This window comes from Ornithorhynchus anatinus, chromosome 18, assembly GCF_004115215.2.
Source record: "Ornithorhynchus anatinus isolate Pmale09 chromosome 18, mOrnAna1.pri.v4, whole genome shotgun sequence".
NCBI classification, from domain to species: Eukaryota; Metazoa; Chordata; class Mammalia; order Monotremata; family Ornithorhynchidae; genus Ornithorhynchus; species Ornithorhynchus anatinus.
The window spans coordinates 12893878-12917106 of NC_041745.1; the positions used below are offsets into that span (position 1 = coordinate 12893878).

At 48.4% G+C, this 23229-nt stretch overlaps 1 protein-coding gene across 4 annotated transcripts in view; it reads right to left on the bottom strand.

Annotated features, from left to right (window-relative positions):
- Positions 1-23229, bottom strand: part of ATP10A (ATPase phospholipid transporting 10A (putative)) — an 88864-nt gene that overhangs the window by 49897 nt on the left and 15738 nt on the right. For all 4 annotated transcript variants that reach the window (XM_029046667.1, XM_029046665.1, XM_029046668.2 and 1 more), the window contains exon 2: positions 13642-13846. In XM_029046667.1, the coding sequence (XP_028902500.1) occupies positions 13642-13846 (205 nt within the window). The remainder of the gene's footprint in view (positions 1-13641; positions 13847-23229) is intronic.

Consider the following 23229-nt stretch of genomic DNA (forward strand, 5'->3'; position numbering starts at 1 on the left):
TTTCCCCTCAATCTCGCTCACCTTCCCCTCCCCCAGTTACTTTCAGCATTGTATGGGAATGAATACCCACCGATTTTCTTTCCAAGCAACAGGAGTTGCAGTCATTTTGATACCTTATTCTCCCTTGGTCACATCGATCAAAAACAACAACATCATCAATGATGATAATCACGATGACGATGATAATAATAATGATAATGTGATTACTATGTGCCAAGAACTGAGGTAACGGCAAGATAATCACAGCATACACAGCCTCCATCCCATATGGGACTTAATAATGATGTTGGTATTTGTTAAGCGCTTACTATGTGCCGAGCACTGTTCTAAGCGCTGGGGTAGATACAGGGTAATCGGGTCGGCCCACGTGAGGCTCACAGTTAATCCCCATTTTACAGATGAGGTCACTGAGGCACGGAGAAGTTAAGTGACTTGCCCACAGTCACACAGCTGACTTGTAGGGAAGCAGCGTGGCTCAGTGGAAAGAGCCTGGGCTTCGGAGTCAGAGGTCATGGGTTCGACTCCCGGCTCTGCCACTTGTCAGCTGTGGGACTGTGGGCGAGTCACTTCACTTCTCCGTGCCTCAGTTCCCTCATCTGTAAAATGGGGATTAAACTATGAGCCTCACGTGGGACAACCTGATTACCCTGTATCTACCCCAGCGCTTAGAACAGTGCTCTGCACATAGTAAGCGCTTAACAAATACCAACATTATTATTATGATTAGTCTGAAAGAGAGGGAGAACAAGTATTTTGTCCCCAATTTACAGATGAGGAAATTGAATCATTAAAAGATAGGTGGCTCTCCCGAGGTCATAAAGTAATAATAATAATGTTGGTATTTGTTAAGCGCTTACTATGTGCAGAGCACTGTTCTAAGCGCTGGGGTAGACACAGGGGAATCAGGTTGTCCCACATGGGGCTCACAGTCTTAATCCCCATTTTACAGATGAGGTAACTGAGGCCCAGAGAAGTTAAGTGACTTGTCCACAGTCACACAGCTGACAAGTGGCAGAGCGGGGATTCGAACTCATGACCTCTGACTCCAAAGCCCGGGCTCTTTCCACTGAGCCACGCTGCTTCTAAAGCAGCATAAACAGTGGAGTAGGGACTAGAATTTGGGTGTTTTGACTCCCTGTCCGCTGCTCTTTCCACCAGACTGCTCTGCCTCTCCATCCTCCTTGACTTTTGTATCAGTTTGCCATTTTACCATAGAGGCAGATAAACTGTCTTTTGTTCAGTTCATCATGGGTCAAAGCATGTAATGCAGGACGTGCATTTTGGTAGAGAGGACGGCGATAGTCATGGTGATGACGAAACTAAGGGAAGCAGTGTGGCTCCGTGGGTAGAGCGCAGACCTGGGAGTCAGAAGGACCTGGGTTCTAATCCCAGGTAAGTCACTCGTCTGATGTGTGACCTTGGGCAAGTCATTTCACTTCCTCTGGGCCTCCATTACCTCATCTGTAAAACGGGGATTAAGACCGTGAGCCCCACGTGGGATGTGGACTGTGTCCAACCTGATTAGTTTGTATCTACCCCAGAATTCAGAACAGAACCTGGCACATATTAAGCGCTTAAAAATACCATAAAAAAGGACAAGCAGTTGAGATGTCTTCTTGTATATGCACCCCGAGAACACGGTCTTTCTGTGATTGTTTCCAAGACTTTCGACGATGTTTATCTTATTGAGTTGAAGGAGTTTCCCAGTGGGTGGAGAGTAATGAGCAGCCGATGGATGATGATTTGTTGAGCACTTACTTTGTGCCAAGCACTGTTCTAAGCGCTGGTGCAGATACGAGGTAATCAGGCTGTCCCACGTGGGACGCACAGTCTTAATCCCCATTTTACAGATGAGGGAACTGAGGCGCAGAGAATAATAATAATGTTGGTATTTGTTAAGCGCTTACTATGTGCCGAGCACTGTTCTAAGCGCTGAGGTAGACACAGGGGAATCAGGTTGTCCCTCGTGGGGCTCACGGTCTTAATCCTCATTTTACAGAGGAGGTAACCGAGGCACCGAGAAGTTGAGTGACTTGCCCAAAGTCACCCAGCTGACAAGTGGCGGAACCGGGATTAGAACCCACGACCTCTGCCCCCAAGCCCGTGCTCTTTCCACTAAGCCACGCTGCTTCTCGGTGGCGGTATTAGAGGTACGGAAGACATGTCAGTCTGTCAGACGACCGTATTTATTGAGAACTTATCGGGCGCAAAGCACCGTACCGAGCGCTTGGGAGAGAACGATATAACAATAAACCGACACGTTCCCTTCCCACAAGACACGTGCGGACCGATGTTTCGGGAAAAATGAAGTACGGACTGGAGAGAGGCAAGGAGTTCGGGGAGGAGGCTGATGCAGTAGTCAAGTTGCGACATGCCGAGCTTCCGAATCAGAGTGGCGGCGTTTTGGCTGGAGATGAGGGGGAGGATTCTGGAAATGTGGACGAAGAAATGACAGGATTTGGTGATGGACTGAGCATTGGCTTAAAGGAGAAGGAGGCCTTGAGAATAATGCCAAGGTTCAAGCTTCAGAGGACAAAGAGGATGGGAACATCACAGTCGACAACACCATCAATATCATAGGTGGAGGAGAGGAGTTGGGAAGGAAGATCTACCCCACTGAATCGTCGGTCAATCATATTTACTCAGCGCTTACTGTGTGCAGACCACTGTACTAAGCACTTGAGAGAAAACAACGATAAACCGACACACTTCCAGCCCACTGTGCACTCACAGTCCAGAGAGGGAGACATTAATAGACATAAATAAAGGCAGCAAGTCTGAGCGATGCAGAAGCGAGTGGGAGAAGAGGAAAGGAGGACTTGGTCAGGGAAGGCCTCACGGAGGAGATGGGCCTTCAATAAGGCTTTGAGGCGGGCGACAGTAGTGTCCGATAATTGTGTGTTTAAACTGATTTATTGATTGACCCACTCCATTATTAACTCACGGAATGTGAGTGCTAAGTACAGCGCTTAGCACTCCAGCAGGAGCTCAATAATTGCGATTGACTCTCAATCAATCATATCTACTAAGCACTTATTGTATGCAGAGCACTTTACTAAGTCCTTGGGAGAGTAAAATACACCAGAGTTGATAGATACATTCTCCGCCCACAGTGAGTTTACAGACCAGAGAAGCAGCGTGGCCTAGTGGAAAGAGGCCTGGGAGATAGAGGACCTGGGTTCTAAACTTGGCTCCGCCGCTTGCTCCCTGGGTGACCTTGGGCAAGTCACGTAACTCCTCTGTGCCTCAGTTACCTCGTCTTCATAATGGGGATTAAGACCGTGAGTCCTATGTGGGACATAGCCGGTGTCCAACCTGTTGATTTTGTGTCTACCCCAGTGCTTAGTACAGTGCTTGGCATTCAGTAAGTGCTTAACAACCACCATTAAAAAAAATGAGGCCTGAAATATGCCAGTGCCCTGAATCACGAGCCTCTGTGGCACAATTTAAGGCTTGAAGGCCACAACCGCTGACGGAAAAGAATAAAGGAGCTGGTCCGATGACAGTGATGCTCCCTGCTGTCAGATAAGCCATGTATTCAAAACATCTGACGGAAGCAAACCGCTGTCGTTTAAAAGGGGACACCGCGGCCTGGTGAATGGCTTTCCAGGGCAGGGTTTCAAGGATCAACATCCGGAATTGAAAGTCCTAATGCCAGCGAAGAAGTAATAATAATAATAATAATGTTGGTATTTATTAAGCGCTTACTATGTGCCGAGCACTGTTCTAAGCGCTGGGGTAGACACAGGGGAATTAGGTTGTCCCACGTGGGGCTCACAGTCTTAATCCCCATTTTACAGATGAGGGAACTGAGGCACAGAGAAGTTAAGTGACTTGCCCACAGTCACACAGCCGACAAGTGGCAGAGCTGGGATTCAAACTCATGAGCCCTGACTCCAAAGCCCATGCTCTTTCCACTGAGCCACGCTGCTTCTCACCGAAGTCCTTCGGTGGGGTCCTGGGGCTGTGTCAGAGGGGCCTCTCTGGGCTCTATCTGCTTCCTCAGCCTCAACGGGCTCCACACTGATCTCTGTGTTAGGCGGACAGGTTGCAGCTTGGCTCTTTTCGTTTTGTTTTGTGTTAGTTTTTTGTTCTTTACGGTACTTGCTAAGCGCTTACTCTGTCCCCGGCACCGTACTAAGCACCGAGCTAGACGCAAGCTCAAAGTCTTAATCCCCATTTTACGTATAATAATAATAGCAATAATAATGACGATGGTATTTGTTGAGTGCTTACTATGTGCCAGGCACCGTGGTAAGCGCTGGGCTGGATCCCAGCAAATCGAGTTGGATACAGTCCCTGTCCCATCTAGGGCTCAAGGCTCAATTCTCATTTTACAGATCCGGTAACAGGCACACAGAAGTGAAGTGACTCGCCCAAGGTCACACAGCAGACGAATGGCGGAGCCGGGATTAGAATCCCTTTCCTCTCCAAACTGGTACCGTGCTGGTACAAACTCTCCTAATATCCCGACTGGATTATTGTGTCAGCCTCCTCTCGGATCTCCCTTCCTCCTGTCTCTCCCCGCTCCGGTCTATTCCTCATTCTGATGCCTGGATCATCTTCCTACAGCAACGCTCTGGGCCTGTCACTCCCCTCCTCAAAAACCTCCAGTGGTTGCCTATCAACCTTCGCACGAAACAAAAACTCCTCACTCTTGGCTTCAAAGCTCTCCATCACCTTGCCCCCTCCTACCTCACATCCCATCTCTTTCTACCGCCCACCCCGCACGCTCCGCTCCTCTGCCGCCCAACTCCTCACCGTCCCCCGTTCGCGCCTCTCCTGCCCTCGACCCCTGGCCCACGTCCTCCCGCTGACCCGGATTGCCCTCCCTCCTCACCTCCGCCAAACTAACTCTCTTCCCCTCTTCAAAGCCCTACTGAGAGCTCACCTCCTCCAAGAGGCCTTCCCAGACTGAGCTTCCCCTTTCCCTCTGCTTCTCCTCCCCTTCCCATCCCCCCCGCCCACACTCTGCTCTTTCCCCTTCCCCTCCGCACCGTGCATATTTGTATATATTATTACCCTGTTTATTTTAATGATGTGTACATCTCTATGATTCTATTTATCTTGATGTCTGTGCCAGACTGCTTGTTTTGTTTTGTTCTGTTTTGCTTTGCTGTCTGTCTTCCCCCGTTTAGACTGTGAGCCCGTTACTGGGTAGGGATTGTCTCTATCTGTTGCCAAATTGTACACTCCAAGCGCTTAGTACAGTGCTCTGCACCTAGTAAGCGCTTAATAAATCCACCAACCTTCTACCTGCTGCTACCTTGCAACTGAGGCACAGAAAAATGAAGTGACTTGCCCAAGTTCACAGGGTAGACAAGCAGTGGAGCGGGAATTAGAACTCAGGTCCTTCTGACCCCCCGGCCCAGTCTTCATACTGATTCTCGTTTTGGACATTTCAGTGGGGCAAAGAACCCTCCCTGCTGTCTCCCCTCAGCCAACTTCATTAGGTCAGGTCCTCAGGGACCCCATTTCGCCGCCTCACCAGCATCCATCGTCCTGGTTTAGGAGCGGGCCGAGAACCCAAATAATTTGGAGGGAAAATGATGAGATGGCTATAAACCTTAGGTTAAACAGCCACAGAGGCGGTATTTTTGGAAAAGCCACTTCTGAAATTCTCTGACACTTCAAGCACTTTGAAACCTTAGTGGGGCATTTTGTTTTGTCAGAAAATGGAGTGGGTGCAAGTGGTTTGGCAATTATTATTTTTAAAAAACAGCTTGCCCTTTTCCACCAATAAAAATAGATGCTGATAAGTCAAGGGCTGTTCTGTTTGTTAGAAGATAACTCTTCGGTGAGCAAATCGCTTTGGCCCTAGGAGCTGCCTCTCCTGCAAAGTCCTGCAAGAATCGCCCATAAAACTGGGTGGAAATTAGCAACTCTGATGAACCGTCTTTCATCATCAAGTTGAAACTTTAATGTTCCCTGACCTCTGAAATGGACTAGCATTCCTCTTCCTCTCTGCATTCAAGGAGACTTGGACGTCATCCGAACAATTTCCTAAACCCCATGTTTCTTCCATTTTACAGATACAAACGAGCAAAACCTAAGCCGTGATCTGTTACGGGTTCCGAATTCTGCGCTGTATTTGAGATGTGCATCTTAATACACCGTTAGACTTTAGGGGAGGCTCAGTTTATATTCCAAGGAGACACCACTGAACTTCTTTAAACCCTCTGCTTCCAGCGGTTGGAATCCAGGTTAGCTTCCCTAATAATAATGGTCTTTAATCAGTGCTACTTTGCGCCGAGCACCGTGCAAATACACAGGTGAAAATTAGACAAGATCTCCGGTTCTCACAAGGACAACGATAGATACAAGTGGGATAGAGATTTATGGCTAAAGGAATAGAGAATGATTCCTGATTGGTGGGAACATATATAAAATTCATTAATTATTGTTTTGGGGGTAGCTTTCATTTGATCAGTTCAATTACTCTTTTTTGTAGTCAGATATTAGAAATGATACAATCACATCAGATTAAAACTCTGGACAAAGCTTTTAAGCCAATCAAGCCGTGGGATCAATTTCAAGCTTTGAACACGTACTGGGTCCAGGTCTGGAGGGATGTCCCTCCCACTGAGGATGGAATGGGGCTGAGGGGAGGATGAATATCAAGTGCTTAGCTTAGTGCTTAGCCAGTACAGATCCAGGTGCAAGCATAAATCAGCACTGCACTCGTCTGCTCAACTGTATATATTTTCATTACCCCATTTATTTTGTTAATGAAATGTACATCACCTTGATTCTGTTTATTTGCTATTGTTCTAATGAGATGTTCATCCCCTCGATTCTATTTATTGCTATTGTTCTTGTCTGTCCGTCTCCCCCGATTAGACGGTAAAGCCCGTGAAAGGGCAGGGACTGTCTCTTTCTGTTACCGATTTGTACATTCCAAGCGCTTAGTACAGTGCTCTGCACATAGTAAGCGCTCAATAAATACTATTGAATAAATGAATGAATAAATCAGAAGGGAGAGGGATTAAGGGAAATGAGGGTTTAAATTGGGAAAGCCCTCCTGGGAGACAGGAGATTTTTACAAAGCTTTGAAGGTTTATAAAATCAATCGATTTTAATCGATGGGCACACAGTAATTGCTTAACAAATATGATAATGATAATACTAACAATATTTTCCCAAGGGCTTAGTACAGTGCTCTACACACAGGAAGCTCTCAATGAATACCACTGATTTATTGAAAAGAGCCAACTGTTAAATGTCATTAACAGCGATCAATCAGTGGAATTTATTGACCGCTTACTGGGTGCAAAGCACTGTGCTAAGCACTTAGGAGAGTACAAAACATCAGAGTTGGTAGACATAATAATAATAACGTTGGTATTTGTTAAGCGCTTACTATGTGCAGAGCACTGTTCTAAGCGCTGGGGTAGACACAGGGGAATCAGGTTGTCCCACGTGAGGCTCACAGTTAATCCCCATTTTCCAGATGAGGGAACCGAGGCACAGAGAAGTGAAGTGACTTGCCCACAGTCACACAGCTGACAAGTGGCAGAGTCGGGATTAGAACCCATGAACTCTGACTCCCAAGCCCGGGCTCTTTCCACTGAGCCACGCTGCTTCTCTATGCCTCTTGACAAGCTATTATTAATATTATTATTATTGTCATATTAGTTAAGCTTTCCGTACAGCAGTTGGGTGTCCTGCTATCATTCATCCTTTTCAAATGTCCCATGCAGGGTAGTTGCATTGAGGCGGGCAGAGCGTCAATGCCAGGAGACTGGCTGCATTCCAGAACTACGTCATTTGTGAACTGAGAGAAAATACCCAGCTAAAATTAATACTTTCCCAATCGACAGCATTTACTGCACACTTATTCTGCGCAGAACACTGTAGTAAGCATTTGGGAGAGGGCGAGTCAATTAACGCGGGCCTCCCCGATTGGCTGCACACCTCGACCCAGATAACGCAGACTGCATTTTCTGCATTTGCTTGTTTAGTATCGCTTGTAATATTTGAATGTCGGAGTGATAGTGGCACTCATAACAAAATTTCTCCGTCCCCAGGTTTCATCAGCTCGGGAAAATGCAGTTTCATCTACAGTATTTATGAGCTAAAGAGCTACGGCATTAAATCAGGATTTAACAGCTTTGTTTTCCGCATAGAGAGAGAGACTTCTATAATTGGATTCCTCTCCATCACAAGCAATAATTGGTTAAAGAGAAGCGGGGCACGGAGGCTGGTGAGTTGTGGAATAAGTGCAGAACCGGGACACGCATGAAATACACTTTCAACGAATGCTAATTCACCCTTGAATAAATACATCTATTACATTTCTCAAAGCATGTAAGACTCCCAAGAACGTTATTCTGTCTCCTCGCCTTCTCCCAATCGGAATCCCCCTTTCTGCAGGATCAGTATAGCGGGGTGGGGAGGATTTTGGCAAATGAGTGTGAACGCCTTTTTTTAATGATCCAAACACACTGAAGAAATCTTTCTTTTATGCTCCAGCTCCCATTACAATCTCCGCTCCGACTGTGGTAGAATCAGCAGACAAATCCTCCTGGCTGTCTGCTTTCCTGCTTCTCTCCCTTTCTCCCTCCTGCTGGGGTCCCAGGTTTCCAAAGCTGGGGCGCGGGGGGAGGTGGATATTCCGAGCAGCGGAGGAGTGTGGGGGTGGTTTAAGTAGAAGGAAGTTCAGGGCTCAGTGTTTGCTGTTTCTCAGTCTCGATGCTGCCTGCAATTCCTCCAGGAGATAGCCAGCCAATTATTTTACTAGAGATGAAATGTGGTACCTTATGCCTGGATGCGTTGCCCGTAGAAACTGTTCTAGACTCCACCGGCCTAAGTAGTTTTCATCGCCAGCGGGTTTTTCAGGGCACGGGCCTGCCGGGACCACTTAGGGACTTGTGATTTTAAAATTCAGATTTTTTTAAAGGTATGTGTTAAGCGCTTACTACGCGCCAGGCTAATTAGGTCGGGCCCACTCCACGTCCCATGTGGGGCTCACCGTCTCAATTCCCGTGGTACAGACGAGGTCACTGAGGCCCAGAGAGATCAAGTGACTCGCCCAAGGTCACACAGCACACAGCACTCCTCATCCGTGTTGGGGTTTCTGGCACGGTTGCCCCGTGAGCTACGATCCCGCGACTGAGTTGAACTTCCAGGCCATCTGCAGAGTTCTATCTCCCTTACTTCTCCTTGATTTAAAGGGAAAAACTAGCGGGAAAAAGAAGGGAGATCGGAAACTCCATAGCCCTCTTGGGCATCGGATTTCTCACCTGTAAAACTGGGATCCAACCACATTCAAGAAAAACTCCTTACCGTGGCTCTAAAGCACTCGATCAGCTTGCTCCATCCCACTTAACCTCACGGATCCACTGCAACCCAGCCAGCACTCTCCGGTCGGCTACCTCCGGCTCACACACCGTGCCCTGATCTCGTCTATCCCTCCGTCGACCCCTTTCCCACCTCCTTCCCCAGATTGGAACTCCCTCCTCCTCCACATACACCGACCACCACCCTCTCCACCTTCAAAGTATTATTAAGGTCACGTCCTCTCCAAAAGGCCTTTCCTTGATTAAGCCCTCTTTCCCCCAGCTCACACTCCCTTCTGCGTCGTCTAGGCACATGAATCTGTGAACTCCGGACACCGGATATTTGCCCCACTCCAAACTCAAAAAGTCACAACGTGTGTCACGGTATTGTGGAAGTGCCTTTGTGTGTTGGTCACTGAGTGCCACAGTGACGTATCAATCACGATGCAATAATGTCGGTATTGGTTAAACGCTTACTATGTGCCGAGCACCGTTCTAAGCGCTGGGGGAGATACAGGGTAATCAGGTTGTCCCACGAGAGGCTCACAGTTAATCCCCATCTTCCAGATGAGGGAACTGAGGCCCAGAGAAGTGACTCGCCCACAGTCACACAGCTGACGAGTGGCAGAGCCGGGATTCGAACTCATGACCTCCGACTCCCAAGCCCGTGCTCTTTCCACTGAGCGTGACGCAGTGTGTGTCAGCATTAGATACCAACACTTCTTTAGGCTTCCAAACCGTGGGATATCAGAGAAGCGGGGTTTTTAAGAACTGACTTCCTGGAAGGGAGGACGATATGACGGTTCCTAGGTTTAGTTAGAAGAGAGGGATGTTGAGAAAGCAAGATACAGAGAAGCAGCAGGGCCTAGTGGCAAGAGCCCGGGATTGGGAGTCAGAGGACGTGGGTTCTAATCCCGGCTCCGCCACGCGTCTGCCGCGTGACTTTGGGCAACTCACTTCACTCCTCTGGGCCTCAGTTGCCTCCTCTGTAAAATAGGGATTAAGACTGTGAGCCCCACGTGGGATGACCTGATTACCTTGTATCTACCCCAGTGCTTAGAACAGTGCTTGCTACGCAGTAAGCATTATTATAGAGAAGCAGCGCGGCTCAGTGGAGAGAGCCCGGGCTTGGGAGTCAGAGGTCATGGGTTCTAATCGCGGCTCCGCCGCTTGCCAGCTATGTGACTCTGGTCAAGTCACTTCACTTCTCTGGGCCTCAGTTCCCTCATCTGTAAAATGGGGATTAAAACTGTGAGCCCCACGTGGGACAACCTGATCACCTTGTACCTACACCAGCCCTTAGAACAGTGCTTTGCACATAGTAAGCGCTTAACAAATACCACCACTATTATTATTAGAAAGTGTTTTAAGCCTCATTTTTTTGATTATAGAAGAAAGCACAGGCTTTGGACTGGATAGAGGTGAGTTTTTAAAATAGGAACCAGTGCGACCTTCTCTCAATATCCAAGACCAGACTGCTATGACGACTTCCACAATACTAGTAATTTTTCTACTACTACTACTAATATTAATGATAATAATGATAATAGTATTTATCTCAACTGTTAAACGCATAACGGGCAGGGAACACGTCTGCTAATTCTGTTGTATTGTCCTCTCCCAAGGGCTTAGCACCATGCTCTGTGCATAGTGAGCACTTAATAAATACCATTGATTGATCGATTAAGATTTTGCCATCTGCCAAGCACGGGGTAGATACAACATAATCAGATCAGACACATTCCCGGTCCCATTCGGGGCTCAGCCTCTAAGGATGAGGGCGAACAGGTACTGAATCCCGATTTTACAGATGAGGAAACTGAGACCCAGAGAGATCAAGGGCCTTGACCGAGACCACGCAGCAACCAAGTGGCGGATCTGGGATTAGAATCCAGGTCCTGCGACTCCCAGGCGCAGCTTCACCCGGTTATGGCTGCTTTCCACGGCCAGCATCACCGCAAGATGAAACCGCCACATCTAGGTTCAGTGACCAGTCTCGGCACATATGATAATAATGCTAATAATAATTGTGGTGTTTATTAAGCACTTATTATGTGCCAGTCACTGTACTAAGCGCTGGGATGCACAGAAGCAAATTGGGTTGGACACAGTCCCCGTCCCACATCGGGCTCACAGTTTTAATCCCCGTTTTCCAAACGAGGTAACTGAGGCCCGGAGAAGTTAGGTGACTTGCCCGAGGTCACACAGCAGATAAGTGGCAGAGCCGGGATTAGAATTTATGTCCTTAATAATAATAATAATAATGTTGGCATTTGTTAAGCACTTACTATGTGCAGAGCACTGTTCTAAGCGCTGGGGTAAACACAAGGGAATCAGGTTGTCCCACGTGGGGCTCACAGTCTTAATCCCCATTTTACAGATGAGGTAACTGAGGCACAGAGAAGTTAAGTGACTTGCCCAAAGTCACACAGCTGTCCTTCCAAATACCAGGCCCGGGCTCTAGCCATTAGGCTTCTGTGTGTGCAAGAGGGGGTTCTCCAGGCCTCTGTCTCTGAGCTCAGCCGCAGAATCCCCCCGTAGTTGGCCGATATGGACGAGTTGGGGATTTTCGGACCGTTTGGGAGGGTTTTTTTGGCGGCCAGTCTTGTTCGGGGATGGTGTTTTCGGATTTATTTTGGTTTGGCGGAGCGTTCTCAGAAATCCCCGAGACGTTACCCCTGATTTCTATAGTTAGGAGGAAGCTCAAGGCAAGCACAAAGCCAGTGTGCTATCGGTCTACTTTTGGCAGAGGCTGCGGAGAGGAAAACGGATTTATCATTTTAAAAACCACCACAGATCCGCAATTTTCCAAGGCATTTTCTGAGCGCCATCGGAGAGCGTGAGGGAGGGCTGAGGAAAGGACAGCGCCTATTCTCTCTCCGAGTTGTCCGAAAGGATAGAGAAGCAGCGTGGCTCAGTGCAAAGAGTACTAAGTACAAAGAGTACTAAGAGTACTAAGAGTACAAAGAGGCTTTGGAGTCAGAGGTCACGGGTTCGAATCCCGGCTCGGCCACTTGTCAGCTGTGTCACTGTGGGCGAGTCACTTCACTTCTCGGTGCCTCAGTTACCTCATCTGTAAAATGGGGATTAAGACTGTGAGCCCCACGTGGGACAATCTGATTCCCCTGTGTCTACCCCAGCGCTTAGAACAGTGCTCTGCACATAGGAAGCGCTTAACAAATATCAACATTGTTATTATAGCTGATACTCCTTGGGCAGAGCCAGTGTTTCGATGAAACGCGTCTCAGTTGACAAGGGAGTTTTCATTAGTGTTTCATTCGATACGGTTCGGTGATTCCGCGGGAGGATGCACTGAGAGAGGGCTTTAGGTCCTTTAAGTCTCTTGACTGACCTCGTGGCTTTCTCTGATTGAGCAGGTGGGGCTTGCCCAAGGTCACACAGCGGACAAGTGGCAGAGCCGGGATTAGAACCCACGTCCTCTGTCTCCCAATCCCTTCCTTTAAGATTTCATTTTTTCCTTGCTCCCACCGTGTCTGTCTCCAGTTCTCTCACCAACCTATTTTCATAGATTGCGAGCGCTTGAAAGGACAGAGATCGGTGCTTAGTACAGTCTTCTTCGAATACCGAGTGCTTACTAAATACTACTAATAATCATGGTATTTGTTAAGCGCTTACTGTGTGCCAAGCACTGTCCTAAGCTCTGGGGGAGACGTAGGGTAATCAGGTGGTCCCACGTGGGGTTCCCAATCTTAATCCCCATTTTACAGATGAGGTAACTGAGGCACAGAGAAGTGGCTTGCCCAAGGTGACACAGCAGACAAATGGCGGAGTCAGAATTAGAACCCACGACCTCTGACTCCCGAGCTCGGGCTCTTTCCACTAAGTCAGGCTGCCGCTCTAGCAGGGTGTGAGCAATGACAAATCAGGCTTTGGAGGGCCTAAGAAGCGGGAATCCTGGGATCAGATTGGCTCGATTTATGAGGATGATTCTTCTTCTTAACAATATTGATAACAATAATTGTGGTATTTGTTAAACGCTTACTATATGAAGCAGCGTGGCTCCGTGGAAAGAGCCTGGGCTTCGGAGTCAGAGGTCACGAGTTCGACTCCCGGCTCTGCCACTTGTCAGCTGTGTGACCGTGGGCGAGTCGCTTCACTTCTCGGTGCCTCGGTTCCCTCAGCTGTAAAATGGGGATGAAGACTGGGAGCCCCACGTGGGACGACCCCATTCCCCTGTGTCCACCCCGGCGCTCAGAACAGTGCTCGGCACATAGTGAGCGCTTAACAGATACCAACATTCTTGGTATTTATCTAGGCCGGGATGCTTCAAACCCGCACCGCGTCCGCGCTGCGACGGGGCGTCGGGGGCCCCGCCGCCGTCCCCTGGGAGGGGAGGACTCACCGGCTCCAAGAAGCCCCGCACCACTTGCCTCTCCTTCAAGTTGGTCTCCCCGTCCAGGTTGGCGGTCTCTACGTGGCACATCCCCGCGGGGTCGCTGGAAGCAAGGAACAGGACGTCGGCGGGGACGATCTCGTCACCGCGGAGGAGGACAAAGTCGCCCACTCGGACATCCTTCCAGTATCTGGTCACGTATCTCTTGTCGTCCCTGGCAAAGAGACGCGTTCCCCCCGGAGAGGTAAGGTACACGCGGACGAGCCCGGGAGCGGCTCCGTGGCAGACTGTCCCGGGCCGGGTGAGAAACCACACATTCGACCTTTGGCGATTACCAATCGATTAGACCGTGAGCCCGTCAAAGGGCAGGGACTGTCTCTATCTGTTGCCGATCTGTCCACTCCAAGCGCTTAGCGCAGTGCCCCGCACATAGTAAGCGCTCGATACATACTACTGAATGAAAGTGGCCGTCACTGAACTAGGCCCCGGGGCGGAGAGAGCAAATCAGATTGGACGCAGTTCCCGCCCCACGTCCGGTTCACAGGCTCAATCCCCCATTTTACAGATGAGGTGACTGAGGCACAGAGGAGTTAAGCGACCTGCCCGGGGTCACACGGCGGACAAGCGGTAGAACTGGGATTAATAATAAATAATAATAATGTTGGCATTTGTTAAGCGCTCACTATGTGCAGAGCACTGCTGACGGAGATACAGAGAAGAGCTTAAAGAAGCGACGTGGCTCAGTGGAAAGAGCACGGGCTTTGGAGTCAGAGGTCGTGAGTTCGAATCCCAGCTCTGCCACTTGTCGGCTGTGTGACTGCGGGCGAGTCACTTCACTTCTCTGGGCCTCAGTTCCCTCATCTGGAAAATGGGGATTAAGAATGTGAGCCCCAGGAGGGACAACCTGATTACCTTGTATCCCCCCCCCAGTGTTTAGAACAGTGCTTGGCACATAGTAGGTGCTTAACAAATATCACATTACTATTAGTATTACTACTAATAAAAATCAGTCAATCGATAGCATTTTTTGAGCACTTACCGTGTGCAGACCACTGTACTAAACACCTCTCCGCAGCTAAACCCTCCTTTCCCCCCTTTCCCTCTGCTCCTCCCCCTCTCCCTTCCCATCTCCTCAGCACCGTACTCATCCGCTCAACCGTATATATTTTCATCACCCTATTTATTTTGTTAATGAGATGGACATCGCCTTGATTCTATTTAGTTGCCACTGTTTCAATGAGATGTCCATCCCCTCGATTCTATTTATCGCTATCGTTCTAGTCTGTCCGTCTCCCCCGATTAGACCGTGCGCCCGTCAAAGGGCAGGGACCGTCTCTATCCGTTGCCGATCCGTCCATTCCAAGCGCTCAGTCCAGTGCTGTGCACATAGTAAGCGCTCGATAAATACTATTGAATGGATGAACCAATGCAACAGAGCTGGTAGACACATTCTCGGCCCACCAGGACCTTAGAGTCTAGAGAGAGGGTTGCCGTCCAGCGAGAGCGCTGATCTACTTCCCAACAGTTCCCAGAGTGTGGTTACATTCTTGAATTCCTGGAAAGAGCAAGTGAATGCTTTTTTTTTTTCTTTCTGGAAAGGGCTCGCAGCTACAGGAATTACAGCAAAAGATGGGGAAGCATCTGAGTACCCTCTTAGCCAGCTGTGGGAGCAATTTGGATTCCCCGAATGGCGCGGGACGGAGCCCGTGGAGCCCTTTCATCAAAGCAATTAAACCGTCATTGCCGCCTGTCACGGCCGCCGTTTCACCTTCCCGGCGTCTGCTGGGACGCGACTGTGACTGAGGCCCTCTCGGCAGCTCTACTAGCTGGGGGCTATTTTTGACATCTGCTTGGGGATTTGAGCTTCGTACGAAAATATTTCCGTTAGGCAGGCAACCAATGTGGAATGTATCAGCTACGGCGGGGCGCATCCGTTGGGGGATATGGCATTCATTATCGCTGGATAAGAGGCAGGGTGGCCAAGCGGAAAGAGCGCGGGCCTGGGCAGCGGAGGATCTAATCCCAGCTCCGTCACTTACCTGCTGTGTGACCTTGGGTAAGGCCTAAACGCCTCTGTGCCTTAGTTTCCTCATCTGCAAAATGGGCGCTCCCTCCTACTTAGAACGTGAGCCCTCCGTGGGACCCCATTATCTTGCATCTACCCCGGGGCTTAGAACATAGCAAGAGCTTCGCAAATACTGCTATTATTATTCGTCTGAAAAATAACTATGGGTTAGGAGGGCACCAAAATAAGAAATTAAAAACCTGAGGCGCCCTTTGTGTAAATAACTCGGAAAAGCATTAGGGCCTGGGTCCCGGGAGATAGTTTTACTTCCAGATAATTATAAAAATATTTCCTTAGAATAATGATAATAATAACAATAATATTACTAAACGGTTGATATATGCCAAGCACTGGGGCGTATACAATATAAGCAGATTGGATAGAGCTTCTCTCCCCCATAGAAGCCTTCTCTGACTAAGCCCTCCTTTTCTCTTCTCCCACTCCCTTCTGCATCTCCCTGATTTGCTCCCTTCATTCATCCTCCCTCCCGGGCCCACAGCACACACACAATAATAATAATAATAATGATTACGGCATTTGTTAAGCGCTTTCCATGTGCCAAGCACTTTCCTAAGCGCTGGGGTAGATACAAGGTAATCAGGAGGTCCCGCATGGGGCTCACAGTCTTCATCCCCATTTTACAGAAGAGGAAAGTGAGGCGCAGAGACGTTAAGTGGCTTGCCCAGGGTCACACAGCAGACAAGTGGCGGAGTCGGGATTAGAACCCACGTCTTCTGATTCCCAAGCCCGTGCTCTTTCCATAAGCCTTGCACATTTACACACACAAATATATATGTGATTCTTCTCTGTATATTAATGTCTGTCTTCCTTTCTAGACCGTGAGTTCATTCTTAATGCGTCTGTTGTACGGTACTCTCTCAAGTGCTTAGTAGATTGCTTTGCACACCGTAAGTGCTCAATAAATACGACTGAATGAATGAATGAATGTTGGACTCAGTCCCTGTCCCACTGAGGGCTCACAGTCGTAATCCCCATTTTACAGATGAGGGAACTGAGGCCCAGAGAAGCAAAGTGCCTCGGCCAAGATCACACAGCAGGCAAGTTGCAGAGCCAGGATTAGCACCCAGGTCTTTCTGACGTCCAGGCTCCGCTCTAGCCACTAGATCATGCTGCTTCCCAACGGAGAAGCAGCTCAGCAGAGAAAAACTCTTCCAAAATGTTGCATATGACATCATTTAGGTATGGCATGTGCACAGGCAGCGTGTGATAATGACACGGTGCGGATCGCATCTTCTAGGTGGGAGCAGATATTTGTCTCCTGAGTCAGACCGCAGCGAGTCGGAAGCCAGCCCTGCTACTGCTTTCCGTTCAGACGACTCTGACCAGAAGCACCACGGCAGTGTGTCCGACCTGATTTTCTCGTCTCCACCTCAGCGTTTAGTACAGTGCCTGGCACAAAGGAAGCACTTGAATACCACAGTGACTATTATTATTATTAAAGCCCGGGCCTGGGAGGCAGAAGGGATCTGGGTTCCACCACTTGCTGCTGTGAGACCCTGGGCAAGTCACTAAGCTTCTCTGTGCCTCAGTTCCCTCATCTGGAAAATGGGGGCTAAGACTGTGAGACCTCTGTGGGACAGGGACTCTGTCCAACCCTACTGTCTTGTATCTACCCCACCGCTTAGAACAGTGTCTGGCACATAGTAAGTGCTTAATAACAACACAGTTTAACAACACAGTAAGTGCTCGAATCCCGTCTCTGCCACTTGTCAGCTGTGTGACTGTGGGCAAGTCACTTCACTTCTCTGTGCCTCAGTTACCTCCTCTGTAAAATGGGGATTAACTGTGAGCCTCACGTGGGACGACCTGATTACCCTGTATCTCCCCCAGCGCTTAGAACAGTGCTCAACACATAGTAAGCGCTTAACAAATACCAACGTCATTATCATTATTAACAAATACCATTATTATTATTATTATTATTATGATGACTTCCTCACCAGATCCAACCTTACATCAGCTCCATGATCTTGCATTTCCTCCTGCCTTTGGACCTGGATAAAATTGATCTATTTATCTCTCTTCCTAAACATACTCCCCTTCCTAGCTTTCCTCTTTCGGTCAACGGCACCACTTTCCTCCCTCATAAGTTTCTGACCCCGGTGTCAGCAACCAGAAGGAGAATGGGCCTGGGAGTCAGAAGACCTGGGTTCTAATCCCGGCTCTGTCACAGGTCTGCTCTTTGTCCTTGGGCAAGTGACTTAACTTCTCTGGGCCTCAGTTTCCTCATCTGCCAAATGGGGAGTCAATCCCTCTTCTCTCCTACATAAACTGTGAGAGCCACGAGGGGCCTGATTATTTTGTATCTACCCCAGTGCTTAGTACAGTTCTTGACATATAGTAAGCGCTTATCAAATATCACAGTTATTATCATGGCACTTCCTGCAACCTTCCCGCTGGGCCCTGAAGATCTCAGCTAAATCACCTTTCCGGGGCTTAGAATCCCTTTCTCAAGCTGTGATGTCTGAAGCATTTTCGGTGCTCAGGAAAATCTCCAACACTCCCTCGATGAGGAGTTGGGAGAAAGAACACGGAAAATACATCCATCTTGACCTGGATGCCCACTTCCTGTTATTATTGGTGAGGTCGAGGCTGATACGGCTGTCGCTCGTTCTGGCTTGCTTCGGGTTATGCGAACGCTGACAAATTACACGGGACAGAAAAGACAGAGACTAAACACTCCTCTCCCCCCACCAACGACCCTCTAGGCTTTTTCTGCTGATGGTTACAAATTGCTTGGCACTGGGTGGGACAATAACCTGCAGTGTTACAAGTTGACGGATCACAGAACTGAAACGTCTGCCCGCCTTGGGAAGCTGCTGGAGAGGAACTACTTACCCTCCAGACGATTCTCTCCATCACCTCCTTCCTTTTCATTTAACTGATGGCTTGGAAGACTTTCAAGTTGGTTTCTACCAAGCTCGAGACTAGAAATGATCATAATAATAACGGTATTTCTTAAGTGCTTACTGCGTGCCAAGCCCCGAACTAAGCGCTGAGGTAGATATAAGATCATCAGGTCCCACACGGGGCCCTCAGTCTAAGTAGGAAGGAAAAGAGGTGTTGAATCCCCACATGAGGGAACTGAGGTCCAGAGAAGTTGGGTGACTTGCCCAAGGTCACACAGCAGACAAGTGGCAGAGTCGGGTTGAGAACCCAGGTCCTCTGACTCCCGGGCCTCGGCTCTTTCCACTAGGCCACGCTGCTTCTCAGATGATACAAACGGTTCTAGACTACAAGGAGTAGAGGCATTAAATGATGACGATTAACAACTTGTCATTCCTTTCATTCTCTTCTGCCTTCAAAAACTTTATTTTCTCCTCTACCCAACAAAAACCCACAAAACTCTTCTCTCCATCCCACTGAACCCCCTCTAGCTAGTTTCCCCTCGCCCTGCAGTTCCTGTTCAAACTCCTTGAATGGGCTGAATGAACCTGCTGCCTCCATTTCCTCCTCTCCAACTCCCTTGTTGATCTCCTACAATCCGGCGTCCAACTTCTTCACTCCTCCGAATCTGCGCTCTCGAGATCACTCATGGTTTCCACCTTGCCAAGAGTAACAAGATTCTAATAGCCAAAACTTCCTCCATTTCTCTGCTGCCTTGGACAGTGTGGACCCCTCCCTTCTCCCAGAAACTCCATCTAACCTTGGTTTTACAAGCAGTTCGAGCTCACTGTGGGCAGGAATGCCTCTGTTTGTTGTTATACTGTACTCTCCCGAGTGCTCAGTACAGTGTTTTGCACACAGTGAGTGCTCAATAAAATACGACTGAATGAGTGAACGGTTCTCCTCTTACCTCTCTGACCATTCCTCTCATTTCTTCTCCTCTTCCTCTGCCTGTATGTCTTTTCTGTCTCTCTTTTTCCCTCCTCCTCACCCCCTTCATTCTCTCACACCATAACTAGGTCCCTCAAGGCTCAATTCCTCTGGTTCTCTTGCCTTTCCACTCTACACTCCCTTCTCGGGGAAGTTCATCCACTCCTATGGCTACAACTCCTAATAATTCTAATTTGGAGAAGGGCGTACTCTGGGCCAAGCAGTTTGTAGATTAAAAACAGTCAACTCTGTCAAGGTCCCCATCCCACCCGGGAGTCCAGGTAGAAGGGAGAATAGATATTTAATCCCCATATTCAGATGGGGAAACTGAGGCCCAGAGAAGTTTAGTGACTTACTGAAGGTCACAGAGCAGACAAGTGGTAGAGTTGCGATTAGTATCCAGATCCTAAATTGCCCACCAGAGTTAACAAGACCACCATCCTCCCAATCTCCGATATTTAAACCTCAGTGTTATGTTTGATAAGTATACTGGTATTAGAAGCAGCAAGGCGTAGTGGATAGAGCAGGGGCCTGGGAGTTGGAAGGTCATGGGTTCTAATCCTAGCTCTGCCACACGTCTACTTTGTGACCCTGAGCAAGTCACTTTACTTCTTTGGGCCTCAGTTACCTCATCTGGAAAATGGGGATTGAGTCTGTGAGCCCCACGTGGGACAGGGACTGGGTCCAACCCGATTTGCTTGTATCCACCTCAGTGCTTAGTACAGTGCCTGGCACAAGGTAAGTGCTTAACAAATATCACAATTATTATTATTATGTTCATCTTCGCCTTTCCCTTCAAACCCTGCATTCAATCTTGCCGTATACTGTTGCCTTTTCCTTTGGAATATTACATCTTCCGGAATCTGCTCTTTCTTCTCCATCAAAATGGCCAACCATCATAATTATTATTATTTTCAGCATCATCTTTTTAATGGTATTTGTTTGTGCTTCCATTATTATTAATACGGTATTTGATATGCACTTACTATGCATCCAGCACCTTTCTAGGTCAAACCGGTCAGATACAGTCCCTGTCCCACAAGGGCTCACAACCTAAGTAGGAGGGAGAACAGGCACTGGATACTCATTTTACAGATGAAAAAAGCCAAGGCACAGAGAAATTAAGTGACTTGTCCAAGGTCACACAGCAGATGAGTGGTGGAGCCAGGTTTAGAAGTCAGGGCCTCTGACTCCCTGGCCTAAGCTCTTTCCACTAGGCGAGACTGCTTCCCTGGAGCAGAAATGTTCCAGGATTCAGGGGAAGTCTTTGCCATCACCAATTTGAGGCTGGAAGCCTGCCTCTACCAGAGTCCTGGACAACAGACTCAGGATTCTGATTGTGGTGATTAATGAGTGATGGTGGCTAGAGAACTGGGAACCCACAGGGATGGCACTCCTTGTCCACTGAGGAAGGAGACGCCCTTGCCCTCAGGACTGGTATGAAGAAGCAGCGTGGCCTAGTGGAACGATCACCGGTCTGAGAGTCAGAGGACCTGGATTCTAACCTCAAGCTCCGCCACTTTCCCGCTGTCTCAACTTCTCTGGACTTCAGTTACCTCATCCATAATATGGTAATTAAATCCTCCCTCCTCCAACTTAGACTGTGAGCCCTGTGTGGGCCAGGCCTGTGTCCGACCTGATCAACTTGTATCTACCTCAGCGCTTAGAACAGCTCTTGGCACATAGGAAGTGCTTAACAAATGCCATTAAAAAAAAAAAAAGGACTTGGAAGTTGAGAGCAAGGGAGTCTCCTTACCCTTTCTCCTCCACATCGCACTTCTTATACAACCTCCGTAGAGAGAAAGGTAAAAGTCCCAAGCCAGTCATCTCAATAACTCATCAGGGCTGGGGCTTTCCCGAGAGGAAATCTGGCCTTTTCGACTTCCGCTCGATCTCATTCTGTCCCGAGCCCCGGAGAAACTTGAGGCCCCCGACTGATTTCAGCCGCCACTTTCTTTCCCGGCCAGTGAGTTCGATTGTGATAAATGCCGCCTCCCCAATTTTAGGGGGATGGTTTGGAAATTGCTCAATGCGAATTGCCTTCCCAGCAGAGGAGATGACATGGTCTCCCAGCCAACTTGCAAACATGTCATTTTCCATTTATTCCATTTGCCAGGTTTCATTGACACTCTCATTTATTTTATTTTCCTCAGCCTGCCTGCCCATAACAGCCTCCCTCTGTGTCCGTATTCAGCCCAAGAGATTCGATTGCTTTCTCAGAAATACCTGAGCACCGGGGTATAAAGACTATCATCAGGAAAGGGATGAAATCAAGCAATTCTCCCCCTAACTGAGAGTGCTGTCCCAGTGTCCTGTTGGAGCTTGTGGGGTAGTTCCTGGGTGTGGGCCTAGAATCACGGTGACCCTCCATCAATCAACCATTCATTGTTTTTACTGATCATTTACTGTACGCAGAGCGCTGTACTCAGCACTTGGGAGAGTGTAAAAGAGTAGAAGAGGTAGACACGATCCCTACCCACAAGAAATTTACAGTCTATGGGGAAGACAAACATTAAAATAAGCTATCTGAGAAAGCAGGGGTAGAAGCAGAGGGGAGCAGAGTCAGGATCACCCTTATAGGTGAGGAGACTGCAAGAATCCCGTGGAATTCAGATTAGTTACTTCCGTAGAGAGAGAGTGCCTTGGATCGGGAAGAAATCAGGTTCACCTGTCCATATTTACGGGATGGAAGAATGGGAACTGGAGTGGAAACAGGATGGTCGAATGGAAGCTCGCTCTGGGCAGGGAAGGTTTCTATTAACTCAGACTGTTCTTTTCCAAGTTTACTGTGGTGCTCTGGATACAGTAAGTGCTCAGTGGATACCATTGATTGATAATAATAATAATAACGCTATACATTAAGCAGTTACTATGTGCGAAGCATTTGATTGACGATAATTAGATTGGACGAACTCCCTGTCGCACAGGCGGCTAAGTAGGAGGGACAGGTAATTAACAGATGAGGAAACTGAGGCACAGCTGAGCTTTACGTGGACTGGGAGGATTGCTCTCTTTGATTCCTAGGGGAAAAGCAATCTGGAATGGTTTTGAGGTGCTTCTACAAACTTTTCCCGCATTGTTTGAGTGTCAGCCCCCGGAATCTAGATTGTGTATTTTTTTCCCACGCAGAACAGCGCTCTGCTCATGGTGAACAGATATAAACTACATAAATACTATCAAACTACTACATGAATAACTACTAGTTGAAGGGAATCTGACTCCGGTCCCAGAGAGCTCACTGCCCTTCCTCAACTCTTGACATGCCAAGGTGAAAAGTCTGGAGAGATGAGGAAGACGGTGGTGTTGGAAAGGGTTCATTTTTGGACCCGTTGAGCTCGAGGTGGAGACAGAAATCCAGGTGGAGATATCCTGAAGGCGGGAGGAAATGTGAGATTGCAGAGGAGAGAAATCAAGGTTCCGTGAGGTAGATTTGGGAGTCATCCACATAGAGGTGGTAGTTGAAGTCATGGGCGCGAATGACCTCCCCAAGGAAATGAGTGTAAAGTGAGAAGAGAAGGGCATCCACGACAGAGTCTTGAGGGAAACCCAGAGCTAGGGGGTGGGGGAAAGGCGAGAGGAAAAGCCGATTTACCAGCAGTTTCCTAGAGCTAGAAACGAAATGCCACCGATTTATTTAGCTTCCATTCTTGGAACCCAGCTAGTTCCAGAAGGCCACTGGGCACACGTACTCAGCT